This window comes from Euleptes europaea, chromosome 8, assembly GCF_029931775.1.
Source record: "Euleptes europaea isolate rEulEur1 chromosome 8, rEulEur1.hap1, whole genome shotgun sequence".
Classification (NCBI taxonomy): Eukaryota; Metazoa; Chordata; class Lepidosauria; order Squamata; family Sphaerodactylidae; genus Euleptes; species Euleptes europaea.
Genome location: NC_079319.1, coordinates 69,145,939 through 69,160,928, shown reverse-complemented (window position 1 = coordinate 69,160,928; position 14,990 = coordinate 69,145,939). Strand labels below are relative to the sequence as shown.

Genomic DNA, 14,990 nt, shown 5'->3' with positions numbered 1-14,990 from the left:
CCCCAATTTGTGCAAATATGCATACACACACAGATAATGAGAGTCTTGAATGAATGAAGACTTCTCTGCTAACCCTAAACTAACAAAGTAGATATGTCTGCTAACCCTGAACTCCCAAAGTAGATTGTTGTTGGTTGCGAAGGGGCCTCCATAACAGTTCAAGCTTCAGGGTCCCAAAAATGTAGGTCCGCCACTGAGAAGCTGATAAAGATGGGGCTACGTCCTTGGAAGAGTTCCAAAATGATAATTTCTCCCCTTACCGCTCCCCCCTCTTGCTTTTTTACTACTGCTTTGGAACTGGAGTGTTAGTACATTACTGGTGCTCGTGGCTTTAGCCATCAACCTGTGGTGAGGAAGAAATTTTCCTATTTAAAAAACCTTTGAAAGCAGAGCCGAGTTTGGGACTGGACACTGTGATGTTTATTGTGGACTGTGAACCACTATGAGTCTTTTAAGCGGAGGAACAGCACTTGAAAATCAGCTCGTGTAACACCCTTAGAAGAAGAAAGGCAAAGAGATCCTGTCAAGTCCTAGAACGTCAAAGATACCTAATAGTCATATAACCATCCCTTCCGGTGGGTGGTGCTGTTGCACACCTTCTTATTGGTTCTAGTTGTTCTGTGTCCTGACCGTTTAACGGAAGTAACCATTTTAAAGATCCGTGCTGGAAACAATTTAGAAACCTTTTATTGAAGTTTGTTCCTTAACCAGTGTGTTACAGTTGGTGGCAGCGACTTCAAAATGGCAAAAGCCTTACTGCCTGAGAAGAAATTTACTGTTCACTCAGAAGGCCCTGGAATCAGCAAGTACCAGGCTGACATGAATGAGCGGAGGGATCAGAGGGTAGCAGTGTATCTGGCAGTGTTTTTAGAGAGAGGTGCCAAGGTATTTTGTCTGCAGCTTCGCTGTGCTGAACGTAGTTCCTAGAAACAGCTCTGCAAGCCTTTAAAAGGCCAATATGAGGGTGTCCCTCTGAAATACAGAAAGACAAGGCAAGCAAGGAGGATGGAAGGAGGGGAACCTCTGCATTTTTGTCGAAGGCTTTCACGGTCAGAGTTCATTGGTTCTTGTAGGTTATCCGGGCTGTGTAACCGTGGACTTGGTATTTTCTTTCCTGACGTTTCACCAGCAGCTGTGGTAGGCATCTTCAGAGGAGTAACACTGAAGAGAGACACTGTCCTTTAGTGTTACTCCTCTGAAGATGCCTGCCACAGCTGCTGGTGAAACATCAGGAAAGAAAATACCAAGACCACGGTTACACAGCCTGGATAACCTACAAGAACCAATGAACTCTGCATTTTTATTTGTATGCTTTGAGAAAGCTATTTGGTAGAGCTTTCCCTACTTGTCTCAGTCCAAAGAGGAGCCGTGGCTCAGTGGTAGAGCATCTGCTTGGGATGCAGAAGGTCCCAGGTTCAATCCCCGGCATCTCCAGCTAAAGGGACTAGGCTAGTAGGTGATGTGAAAGACCTCTGCCTGAGACCCTGGAGAGCCGCTGCCGGTCTGAGTAGACAATATTGACTTTGACGGACCAAGGGTCTGATTCAGTATAAGGAAACTTCATGTGTTCATGTGATCAAGTGACAATTTAAGCGAAGCCTGATGAAATGCAGAGCTTGCAATGCAGAGAGGGGCTTATATCCAGTGGCAGGAATCTTGTGTGAAAAGCAAGTTTATAAACGCATTAACAGAGGAGCTTCATAGCCTGCTTGTTAAGGAAGATGCCGTTTTATATTGTGCACAGAGCACAAAGCGTGGAAGCAAAATAAGTGTTTCCTTAACGGCATCTTCTGTTAATCTTAGTGATTCTTTAATGACAGCAGCAGCCTTCCAGGAACAACTTGCCAAAGTGGAGTCTGAGTGGTCAGAAAAGGCCCACTTGCAAAGGGTTCACAAGCAGTCTTGGAGGGGAAAAAGCAGCAGCAGTTTCCCCAAGGGAGTCCTCAGCCAAACAGCATTAGTGGAGAAAAAGGTCACAGGAAGTGGAATTGTCCAAGCAAAGGAAAGATGCACCAGGGAAACGAAAAGTTGCTGATGCAGAAAGGAAACTATCAGCAGCTATAAGGACAGCCCTGGTGAAGAGCAGGCCAGTCACCTGCCATTATGTGAATGCAAACGGATATTGCCAAGACGTTTAAAGGCGCAGACTCAATTTACTTTTATTGGTTGTTCTACTGTGGTCTGTTCTGTATGCAGAACATCATACTACTCACTCTGGTCTGTCTACTCTTTCCCCCGGGGAGCAGGAAACGCTCTCAGGCAGATAATGGCCGGAGAGCCTCAGTGGCTGATCTTTTAGATCTTTCGTTCACTCCACAGATATTCCAGGCCTCCCGGGTGCAAAACCTGGCGATAAATACTGAGCAATTTATCTTGTTTCTACACTTCCTTGCTCTTCGTGGTCTTGGCTGGCCCGTGTATTTTTACAGTTTTTACAATTCTGGGGAGTTTGCTGTGGAAAATGCAATGAAACAACACGCGACTCAATATGCAGGGAACTGTACCTAATTAAAACCCTGTGAACGATAGACATATGTCTTGTGCATAAATCTTTCTAATAATAAATACATCTGTGGTGATTCCTTCTCCCCACCCTGAAGCAAAAGCAGCGTGTGTAAGAAGCATAACAAATTGGTGCATAATTCATAGAAAAGCAGTCTGGTTTTTGCCTCATTAGTGAAATTCTGCTTATTCCTTTTAAAAATGTTACTTACCATTTATAGCGGCTTTACTTTGCTTTCCAAATTCTTTAACAAGGTGGTGGTTGTGAATTACATTGGCCTAACAGAGCTTGTTGCCCTGACTCACCCGATCTCATGAGCTATCAGAAGCTAAGCAGGGTTTGCCCTGGTCAGTTTGGGGATGGGAGACCACCAAGGAATACCACGGTTGCCGTGCAGAGGCAGGCAGTGGCAAAACCACCTCTGAACGTCTCATGCCTTGAAAACTCCATAGGGTTTCTGTAAGTCAGGTGTGACTTGACAGTTAAATTTTTTTTGGATAATGATTAGACTGTCAGTAAAAGAGAAAAAATGAACCCTTCCTTTTGGAATCCTTTAGGATTTATCGAAACAGGATTTATCGAGAAAGAAAGTGTTTTTTCTCATTTCTGGAGGTGTTTAACAGGGCTTAAGCTTGAAGCCTGACTTATCTTAAAGCACAAGCTGGAAAACTGGTGTGATTTTTAATAAATTAATAAAACCCTACTAGAACTCGACCCTGGGAACTAGCAATAGGTAACATTAAAAGCTTAGAGGCCTAGGAGGTGAGCACTAGAATGTTGACCCAGACACCCTGTCCCCCGGATCATAATCTTGCGTATCTTTTACCTTGAATAAGATCTCCAGAGTCAGTTTCAGAGAGCTGGCAACAGATCGCCAGGAGACAGATTCATTGTCATTGGCAATTTGTTTTCTACTAGAAAGTATTACGGGAGTCTCTAGAGGTCTAGCGGTAGTTTGAATGCTTCTAGCCTGACTGTACATAGACAAGAGTTTGTAGTGTACAAATAACCAGAAAATTGTGAGGCCTAAGACAGAGCTTACAATCAGGACCTCTTCATGTGTTGACAAGACCACGTGCCGGATGTGTGGCTTCTCTAAGGACTCTGGATCTGCGGATCCATGCTGGGAAGTCGATTTCCAGGTGTGTGGGGTCCTGATTCAGATTGAAACCATGGTGTGTGGAGAGAAGCCAGCGTGGTGCAGTGGTTAAGAGCGGTGGACTCTAATCTGGAGAATTGGGTTTGATTCCCCACTCCTACACGTGAAGCCTGCTGGGTGACCTTGGGCTAGTCACAATTCTGTTCGAACTCTCTCGGCCTCACCTACCTCACAAGGTGTCTGTTGTGGGGAGAGGAAGGGAAGGAGATTGTAAGATGGTTTGATTCTCCTTAAATGGTAGAGAAAATAAGCATATAAAAACCAACTCGTCTCACCGCACCACTTTTCCAACCTGAGCTACTGTTTGCCCTGTTGTACTTAACATGATGGCTACACGTAAGGTTCCCTAACAGGGCAAACTGTGGCTCCTGAAGCCATTTGAGGTCAGGGAAATGTTGTATGTGAGGTGGTGCTTAAAACCCTTTCTCCCCGCATGCCATGGCCTCAATCTGAATCAGGCCCCCCACACCTGGGAGCTAGGGTTGCCAACCTCCAGGTAGTCACAGCTCAAACATCCAGATGTACAGGTAAGTATTACAAAAAGCAACAGAATTATTTTCAAGCGCCAAGGTGCTCACAACGTATGAATCCAGATACACAGGTAAGTATCACAAAAAGTAACTGAATAAATTTCAGGCGCAATGGGCTTCGGTAAAGTCCCCATTTCACAGTTTTTTTCAAGCTTCGAGTGCTTCCGTATGCTTGTAAAACCTAAGAAATAAGATGCATAGTTGACACAATATCTAATCGTTACAAAAATAATTTTGTCTCATAAAAACATTTATGTTAGTATAAATACACCAATGCAAAAATAATAAAACAGTGCTGTTTTATTATATTTTGAATTTCCTTGGATTTGTAATTAAATTGAAGGGCAGAGAGATGGCGGAAGTGCTGTTACTTCTATTTCGCCCTGCCAGGAGATCCGATCTTAATCGTATGTCAGCGCGTTTCTTTGACTCATTAATGACAGCTGGTGGAAAGCCCCTAGCTATTAGGGTCTCATTTAAAGAAACAGATGCCATTTCATAATCTTTGTCAAGGGTGGCATTGCGTTTCATACGTAGGAATTGCCCATAAGGTAGATTCTTTTTGAGGTGTCCTGGGTGAAAAGATTTGTAATGCAAAAGGGCACCTCGATTGGTTTCTTTCCTATATGGCCTCACAGCTAGGGATTGGTAATTGGGGCTAAGGAAAACTGAAATGTCCAAGAAGTTTACATTAGTGGAACTGGTAGTGGCTGTAGATTTGATATGTGGATCTCTACTATTAATCCATGTTAGGAATTCGGGAAATTTTTGGGCTGGCTGAAACAGAAAGAAAATATCATCAATGAAACGTATAAATAAGGAAATGCATGATCCAAACGGGTTGTTATGAAAAACGAATTTTCAAAGTTGACCATGTATATGTTTGCGATAGTGGGAGCGCAGGCACAGCCCATAGCGACTCCTTGTTGTTGCAAATAAAGTTGGTCTTGAAATCAGAAAACATTGTTATCTAAGACAAGATCCAAAAGGTCCAAGATAAAATGAGCTGGGGGATTAACTACATTTCTAGATTCTAATAAAGTATCAATAATATGCCTGGCTCCTTCTAAGGGTATGCTTGTATACAACGATACAACATCCAAGGTCACCAGTATCGCTGATTCTGAGATGTATTTCCCTTCAATATCATTTATGAATTGTTTGGTGTCTAGGATATAGGATGGCGTTTGAGTACCAAAAGCATGGAGGTGGTACTCTAAAAATTGGGCTATAGGTTCCGTGATAGAATTATTGCCTGCAATAATAGGATGTCCTGGTGGGGGGGTGAAGGTTTTTGTGGATTTTGGGGAGGGTATAAAATACCGGTATTTTGGGAAATTTATTGATCAAAAAAATCGGCGTCACATTTGGTGATATAATCCAAAGCCAACCCTTCATTTACAGTTGTTTTTATACTGAGCCTGATTTGATTTGTGGGGTCAATAATTTTTTATATACCATAGAGTCTGATAGTTGTCTGAGGTTTTCTTTTATATAATCCTCTTTGTTCAAAAGGACAATGGCGCCTCCTTTGTCCGCCTCCTTAATTACAATACTACTAACATTAGCAAGATTTTCAATTATTCTATGTCCAGTGTTTGTAAAATTTTCTTGTATAGGTTTTTTCTTTTGTTCTAAAGTTTGAATGTCTCTAAGCACTAAATGCTGAAATGAGGTGATAAGGTGGCTACAGGTGGACGGCACAAAGGAGGATTTAGGTCTAAACGGGACACTAGTGGTGGTAGAATTCCCAAAAAACTCCCTAAGTTTAAGCTGTCGCGTCAGTTTGTATATATCAATTCTGGTCTGGAATGCAGAATATTTGGGGCATGGTACAAAACTTAAACCTAAATTTAACACCCGCTTCTCTTCATCAGATAGTATACGACTGGAGAGGCTGACAACTAGGTCGGTCTTCTTCGATTCCCTCTCCGGGGCAAAAAATCTCTTCCCTCATCCCCTCTATTTCTAGATCTTAAGGAATAGTCTCTGAAGGAGGAGTTACTTTGAGAGGCTCGGAGAGTCACTCTCGGCTTGGAATCTACGATTAGGTCTCCTAGCTCCTCTATTGTTGGGATGTTTTTCATTGCTATCTGATTGTGCAGCATTGAACCATGGGTAAACTATGTTTTTGGAGTAGTCTGACATATCTCTTTCAAATTTCTTTTGTTTATAAGTTTTTATGCTGTCACTAAAGGAAGCTATCTCTGTTTCCAATTTCTTAACAAGATGGTCTAATTGTACAGCATTGGTATCCTTTTCCAGTTTGTCTGAAGTTTATCAGTTTCCTTTTTCAAAGTGACTACTTCATGATTTGCTTGTTCCACTATTAACAACATAAGATCGAACTAACATTTATTCAAAATGGCAATCCATTTTTTCTTAAAATTGTCATTGTTTCTAAACAGAGTAGGAGCCTTGTTCACACGTAATCCTCGTGGAATCATCTTATGTTTTAAATAATCAGCAATAGAAGCAGCATGCATCTCACAACATATATTTTTGTTTTAGGCATTTAGCAACTGCTCAAACGTGTCTGTTTTTAACACCGTCGTTTCCTGTAGAGATGGCAGGTTATTCAAAATTCTATCGTGGTCTTCCGCTTTTGTACTGTGTTTGTAATTATTGGACCTTGTCCTTTTGATGCTCCTGTCTTTTAGAGGCTTGTTCCTCTTAATAGATTCTATTTAGCATTTCACCATCTGTGTTATAGTTGCTTTTTGAGCACCTTACGAGTACTTGACTTTGAGTTCCCAATCTCCTTTTTGTACTTGTTGCCTGTTTTTGATTACTAACCTCCAGGTAGTGGCTGGAGATCTCCCTCTATTACAACTATTCTCCAGGCAACAGAGATGAGTTAACCTGAAGTTCCTCACCTCCCCAAACCCCGCCCTTCTCAGGCTCCACCCCCAAAATCTCCAGTTATTTCCCAACCCAGAGCTGGAACCGTACTGGGAGCTGAGTTTGACAGTCCATGAATAATCCATGTGGATTTGGTAATTTGTGAAGCTACACTAAGAGTGCATGTTTAATTGTATCTTAGAGGCTTCTGTGGTGGGCTGGTTTGAACATAGGGATGTGCATGTGAACACATTTGCATTCCCTTTCCTTCATTTCCTTGTTCCACAGGTACCTAACATAGATCCAAGAACAGGGATGGGACTTCCAGAATAGGGTTATGGTTTCCAGGAACAGCTACCTTTCAGTCTTGCCTACTACCAGAGTATGTTTGCAGGCATGTAGTTGGAGAAATGCTATCTGTTGGAGCTTATAGAGGCTTAGGGCAATTTGTACAAAAGCATGTAAAGCATCTAATTTTTGTATAAAGTTTATTAGGGAGCACAAAATTCTTTTTCCTCCTGCTGCAATATTAATTATGCTGTCATACAGCCCCCTCCCTTTCCCTAATCTGACCCTTCTAATACTCTCTTCCCTGCTACCCAATTATTTTACTGCTGACAGTGATGAGTAGGGTGCCAGCACTGACTTAACCTTGAGAATTCTTTGATAGCACAAAGCTACCTCCCCCCATTCTCAGAGATTTAAAGGCATCAGATAAATATGAGTTCAGTCCTGAAGTGAAGACATATCTTCCGAGCTGTCTGACTTTACAAAGCTCAGTGCCCTTAGTTTGCACAAGGCAGAGATTGATTTGCAGAATGATAATCTGGGAATTCCTAATTGCCATGATTTATCTAATATCTAATAAGGTGTTTCTAAAATACACAAGTCCTTACCAAGCATTACCTTGACGAGTTTCATTCCTTTGTGTATTGTATTGTGAATTCTCCTCCTCCTCCTCCTTTTTCTGGATTAGATGATTGATGCAGGTCAGGTCCATCAATGGCCAAGAGCCAAGGAGAGTAAAGAGAATCTCCTTATGCAGTAGCAATAAACCTCTGAAAACTAGTGCTAGGAGGCAACATCAGGGAAAGGGCCACTATGCCCTGTTCATTGGCCCTCTAAGGCAGCTGATTAAACACATGTGAACCTTGTGCTGGATTCAGATGAATTACTGGTCTAATACAGCAGGGCTTCTGTTATGCTTTTCAGCTGAACCTCCTGCGCCATATAGAGGTTGTGCATTGTGTCACCAAGAGATTTACTGTGGGATCCAAGGTTGTGGCTCCCCACACCATCCATTGGGTCTGATCATCCATATATAAATACAATACTTATATGGTTGATTCATAGGATACATGTGGTACATCTATCATATTTTTTGGTTCACTGTGTGTAAAATCCAGCGCAGTTAGGTGTTATAGAAACATGATGCCTGCAAATGATGCTTGGATCCAGCAGAACATTTTTGATGGGAAATTGCAGTCTTGTTTCGCCATCAAGATAGGGGGGTTGCACTACTTGAGAAGAAAAGAATAAGAAATACGCCAAGGTAGATTCAGACCTCCAAAAGGTTTCTGGCGCTAAAATTCTCTTTTCTGTAGAAGGAGCGAAGTCTTAATCAGCCTCTCAACCACTGATCGTATGCAAGGACACTTGGGACAGGATTTCAGAGCCAGTGAATTTTACTCCTTTTTAAAAATGCAAAGCTCATTGTGTGCATCTCGCTTTTTTCATTAATTCCGCTTCTTATTTTTTGGCAAGGGAAGTGCATGGCTGCCTCAGTATTTGATGAGCATTGCCATCACAGACCACTTGGCAACAATTAAACTGGTACTTCACCAGACCCCTCAAGCCTGATTTTCGATTACAAGCGCACTGAGTCTACCATGTTGCTTTCTGAAATATCGTTAGAGCATCTAGCCAGCTGTTAACTAGACTCTCACAGAGTGGGGAGTTCCATTATAGTCGTTTTATAAAAGTTAATGTCCATCTGCACAGAACTTCAAGGGGGAAAAAATTAAGCAGCTTCAATTTTAATGAGCTGACTGAAAACTCTTTCTGGTATATGTGATGTGGTACTGCAAAACAGCTTTGTGATCTGTTCAGCAAATAAGACACTTGATCTGTGAATGATGCTTTTCATTGCATCAACTAAATATTAGGATTTAGTTGATGCAGTGAATTAGCAACTAAACATTAGGATTTCCACCAAAACTAGAGTTTCTCCAGTTGTCCTTGGGATTAAATTTCATACCATATCCATCCTTATCCTTAGTAAAACAAACAAAACCTGTTTTAGTCCTGAATTTGTTCCTTTCCTACATGTTTCTGTTCATGAGAAGGCAGAGAGATGATAAGTCATAAGAGCTTGAGAAGGTGCAGAAAAGAGCAACCAAAGTGATCAAGGGAACAGAGCAACTGCTCTATGAGGAGCGGTTAAAAGGCTTAGGGATGTTTTGCTTGGAAAGAAGGCGGTTAAGGGGAGATACGTGGTTAAGGTCTATAAAAGTATGCATGGTATGGAGAGAATGGACAGAGAGAAGCTTTTCTCTCTCTCCCATAATACTAGAATGCGGGGTCATCTGCTGAAGCTGGAGGGTGAGAGATTCAAAACAGATAAAAGGAAGTATTTCTTCACACAATGCATAGTTAAATTGTAGAACTCAGTGCCCCAGGATGTGGTGATGGCTGCCAACTTGAAAGGCTTTAAGAGGGGAGTGGACATGTTCATGGAGGACAGGGCTATTCATGGCTACCAGTAAAAATGGGTGCTAGTCATGATGATTTAGCTTGATGAATATAATTAAAAAGATTAGGATTGGAATTATCTATACTAAAGAGTATACAGGTTTATTGATAGATGGAGGAAGATGTAGGGGAAGTCCTTTTTCTTCTTTTTCTTTTCTTTTTTATATTGGATGTACTTTCAACAATAATACAACGTGATCTCTTTTGATGATTGTTAGCAATTATAGAAATGTATGTGTTTATCCTACTTGGAAAAATAATTTAAAAAATTATTATAAAAGAAGAAAAGAAAATGTATTGAGCACCAGCAGAAGAGTTTAATATAATCTGCAGCAAAATACTTTATTTATATTCTGATGAATTTGGTTGGAAGCTTATTTAATTATCTATGAGAAAAGTAGGGTAAAACAGTCTAAATAAATAAAGAAATCCTCTTTTAAATTCTTGGGACAGATGGTATGGTTTTTGGTCAGCCAGGTATGCTGCTGTAGTACAGCATTCTTTGGTTCAGAAAATATTTTACTGATTTTATTTATTTTGCTCCTTTTATACCCCACCTTTCTCTCCACTGGAGACTCAAAGCGGCCGGCATTGTTCTCTCCTCTATTTTATTCTCACAGTAACTCTGTAAGGTAGGTTAGGCTGAGAGGGCATGAATGGCCCGAGGTCACCCAGTGAACTTGAGTCTCCCACATCGTAGCCCGATACTCTGATCAGTATACCACACTGGCTCTCTAAGTTGTGCACCCTGACTTTGCCTTGGGGTATTTGAAGCCTTTCTTGGAAGGAAGGGGAAGAAATGAAGGCATGAGGAGAACTGCAATTATAGTTAGGTTATAACTTTAGTAATCTGTTATATTCCTTTAAATTAAATACATACCTTTTACTTGAGAAGACCACGTTATTTTATTATTTGTTTGTTTTTACCTTGCATTTCAACATTTTGTAATTTTAAAATTTAGAGCGTAATGTAATTAAGATGTTGGAGTCATTTGACCTTGATTTTAAGTGCTTTATTTTAAAAATCTGCGTACATAACACTTTAACAGGGCCATTCGCAATCCTTGTTTGTGCACATCTGCATTACCCATCTAGCCTTGGATCCTATCTCAGATTTCTGTGGGTGCAAAGAGGGGCAATTGTGTTGATCCCTGCAGGGGACCTCTGATCCCCCCCCCCTCTATCCCTATTCGTCAGGAACAGCTTTTTTGGGGGGTTGTTCTGGGCTGCCGTTGGAAGGAGGAATCATAAAATAGCCTCCTTCCTTGCACCTGCAGGAATTCTAGGGGGGACCCTAACCCTAAACCATACAAACATTTTTGCACAAAGCTGAAGATATAGGACAGAATATTAGTAGGCAATAGCCCCAGCTCTAAGGAAGTTAACAATTTTAAAGGAGATTGGGTATTCTACATTGCTTTGGAAGCAACCTCTCACAAGATTGTTCTGTCCTTGTAATACTTTTATTTATAACTTTGCCAAGGCATTTGGAACTAATTATTTGACCATACAGTGTGACTTATTTAGAAATGCTTTGCAGAACATCTGAAGCCTATTAGATATGATAATATCAAACTCTGGTTTAGCCATCTGAAGGGAAAGGGTAGTAAAATTAGGGAGCAGTGGCAGAAATTTTGGGGGGAAATGACATTAATTACTTGATATTGGGAGAGGGGGTAGAGTTCATGTCGTAAATGGAACAAAAATTTCATTATGTACCAAAATCGGCTTCTGTTTTTAGAAAATACAGCTGTTTAATTGCACAGTTGACTATTCATTTGATCATTTATAGCATGACTTTGAAAAAACTGGGTTTTTTTCCTTCTTATAAATTACCCTGGTATTAAATTAAGCTGTAATGCAGAGAATATGCATCTCTTTGCAGTCTGATTCTTTAGTTCCTTCTTCACCCAATGCCCAGAAGCATGGATAGGGACACATCTTTATCATTCACAAGATAGGAATAATGAGTGTTTCCGCAGTTACTGGGAAAGAAATGACTCAGTGGAGAATGATCATGTGAATCAGCCTTGAAATTTTAGATTCAGTATTGTTGGCTATATTTTATTTCTGCATGCCTTCAGCTTGGTTACTGTTCCAATCCTCTGCTTCTTGCATTTCCTCTAAACAGACAGCTATCTTCGGTTTGTTCTAAGCTGCTTTTGGAAGTATGTTGCAGGGTCTTTTCCATATGCCTCATTTTCCTGCCTTGCAATATACCATGATGATATGTTCAGTTTTATATACCGCAATAGGTTTGATTTTTTTCTTTACCACTGATATTTCTGCTTGTTTTTGCTAATTGACACAAGCTGTAAAATGCTATGCTTTTAATTTACCATAACACAGGCGTTCATAGACTCGTTTCCTTTTTGCGAGTAACCAATTTGGTAAAACTGTGAGTTTCGTTTATTATTTATAAATGTTGTCTTTCAGATTTTGACTTGATCTATTTCTGGCACTGGAGCAAGTTTACAGATTATGTGCAGTGTGTTCTGGCTTTCACCGGAGTGACAGGATACATCACTTACCTTTCTCTCGACTCTATTATCTTTGTGGAAACTTTGGGCTTCCTAGCTGTGTTCACTGAAGCCATGCTGGGCATCCCACAGCTCTACCGCAACTATCAGAATAGGTCAACTGAAGGAATGAGGTAAGAGTGTACCTCTGTAACTCAAACATTACTGTGAAGTTTTCACCTATATTCATTCATTTTATTGTTTTCCTTTTCTTCCGCAACAATCCAAGAACAGCTTTGATTAAAAACAGGTATTTGCACCAAAGGTAGAACCCCCCCTTCTCTAAATGAATGGTTTAATAAAAATTCGATGTCCTGTTTTATTGAGAAGACTAGCATATTATCAGAGAACCTGAAGGAACAATAAAAAAGACTGATAAATATAATAAACACTGGATACTGTTTATTACATTCTGGGATGAGAAAATAAGTGGCAAGATTTATCCCCTTGCCTTTCATGATTTATTGTCAATTATTCTGTTTCTGGTGTCTAACTTTTTCTTTTGTTTGGATATATATGTATTTTTCCCCATTTCTCTCTGTGTATATAACTATAAATAACAATACATTCATTAAAAGAATAGGGGAAGCCAGTGTGTTGGATCCTTATAATGCAGTTGCGGAAAAGATGTTTTACTTAATGGAGTTATATTTGTGCAAGATATTGCTCAAGTGCTACTGTATGATCAAGCGCTGATTTTCCAGGTTTGGCAGTGTTTCAGGGCACAAAAATCAAGAGGTAAAACCCCCAGTTTGGAGGTGCAATGTGAGTTGATCAAAGAGGGTCATTACTGGGATTTTTGTTTTTGACGGAAGTATACCTTGCGCTATGTCTTGCGCAAGCAGAAAAGCAGAAACTTGACTTAGCGCAAGGACTACTTGTGATGATATTTTATTGTGTTTCCACTTGCACAAGAAGTGTCCCATGGGATCCGACCCCACGTTTCCAGTGTGGACATCCAACAGTTATTGTGAAAGTTAGAGCAGCTGGGGAAAGCCAAGCAGAACATGATAGGGTAATGGGACCATGGGTGCATGAGTAATCTGAAAAAAAAAAGATTTTCTGAGCTAGAAATTATGATAAATACTGAGCTTTATACTTTAGATTCTGCACCAGAGTTTATTAGATGCAGAATTCAGTATCTTGAGAATTTCATCTTTGGTTTAAAAGAATAAAACAGAGGCAGGTGTCTAGCACAGTAGTCTTTAACCTTGCTGAGCCTGAGGACACTTCTAGAATTCTGAGACAGGGTAATGGATGCCTGCATGTAATGGCTCCTATGGGAGATTGGGCTGGTCATAAATGGCTGCAGAATCCCAAGTCAAATGTCCTTTTACAGTGGAGGCAGTTGCTTCCAAATGGCCACTGCCTGCAGACATAAATATGGTGTCTCCTGGGTTGTTCTTAAGTATTGCTGGAAGGCTGAGTGGGATTTTCATCATTCAGTTTGTCAGTTTGCACTGGAGGTTCATTGTCCCTCTTCGTGGCTAGCATAAAAAGAATCAGTTAAGCAAAATAAGCACATATGCTTACTTTGCACAAATAAGTTTGCAGATTCCGTAGAGTGTGAGTGCGCGGGAGAGGCAGGAATCAGTTATCAGGATGAGCTTCATGTCACTGTGGCTTTGAACAATTGGAAGCATGATGCATTTTGTAAGATGAGCATCCAGCCTACAGTTAAATATAAATTATCGGGACTCACCGGTGAAGATTGCTGAAAGGCCTTTTTCACATTTTCCGGTTCACCCTGGACACTGATTAATCACGCCTCAGATATGGCTTCTGTCCTTGATGTCATCAGAAATGCTGACAAATGCGGTATTCCAAGATGCATGGCGTTGTGCATCTGCCTTTCAAAATCATGTTCTCTCTCTGAATCTTCCACCCTGGCAACCCCCAGCCTATATTAGTAGGACAACATTCCTTTGACTTTCTGAAAAGAAAATATCTAGTGATCACCCATAACATGCACAAGAGCCACTCAAGCTTTACCAGTCTCCTGTATGGAAAGTGCTTCTATATAGGAAAAAGCATGCTAATATTGTGCAGGTGGATGGGAGGGCGATCTGGCTGTGACATCTGTCACCCCATTGATCGCCAGGGTTGATTCAGCTGATCTGGCTGGCTAGGCGGGTGTCCCCTAACTCCCTCACCACTCCATGTGCATCCCTCCCAAAGCTGCACGCTCAGTGGAAGAGGACAACCATCCCAGATAGAAGGAGGGTACCGTTCTTCGGTCAAGGGTATATGATAGCTGCGCTCCCCTGCTAGAACCTCCAAACAAGCTCAAGGTCCATTTGTAGGAGAACATAGGGTATTGTGCAGGTGATGGCAGGCAGTGATTGTATGTATCTGTTTTGCTGCTTGTGTGTACAGTGTACGTGTCCTAAGAAGCGGCAGTCAGTTTGCAGGATTGTGTGCCTACCAAGAGGCGCTTGCAGCACATCCCAAACACTATCACATTAAGTTTGGATGAGTCTTAATGGAGTTGCTTGGGCTATTTCAAACATGGCACATTTCTTCCATGGAAGGGCCCTTCTGTGTACGAAAAAGCACACACACATCATGTAGACAGTCAAGCATGCTTTTTTGTACAATGAAGAGTTTTCCAGGTATGGAACGTGTTGTGTTTGAAACAGCTCAAGCATGTCAATTAAAGATTCACATGGTGTTTGGCATGTGCTGCG

The 14,990-nt window shown here is 41.0% G+C and overlaps 1 protein-coding gene and 1 non-coding gene across 3 annotated transcripts in view; both read left to right on the top strand.

Moving 5' to 3' along the window:
* SLC66A2 (solute carrier family 66 member 2) overlaps positions 1–14,990 on the top strand; it is a 68,650-nt gene that overhangs the window by 23,585 nt on the left and 30,075 nt on the right. For both annotated transcript variants that reach the window (XM_056854469.1, XM_056854468.1), the window contains one exon: positions 12,221–12,437. In XM_056854469.1, the coding sequence (XP_056710447.1) occupies positions 12,221–12,437 (217 nt within the window). The remainder of the gene's footprint in view (positions 1–12,220; positions 12,438–14,990) is intronic.
* Positions 1,366–1,434, top strand: TRNAP-GGG (transfer RNA proline (anticodon GGG)). The gene has a single exon. It is a non-coding gene; the product is annotated as a tRNA-Pro (tRNA).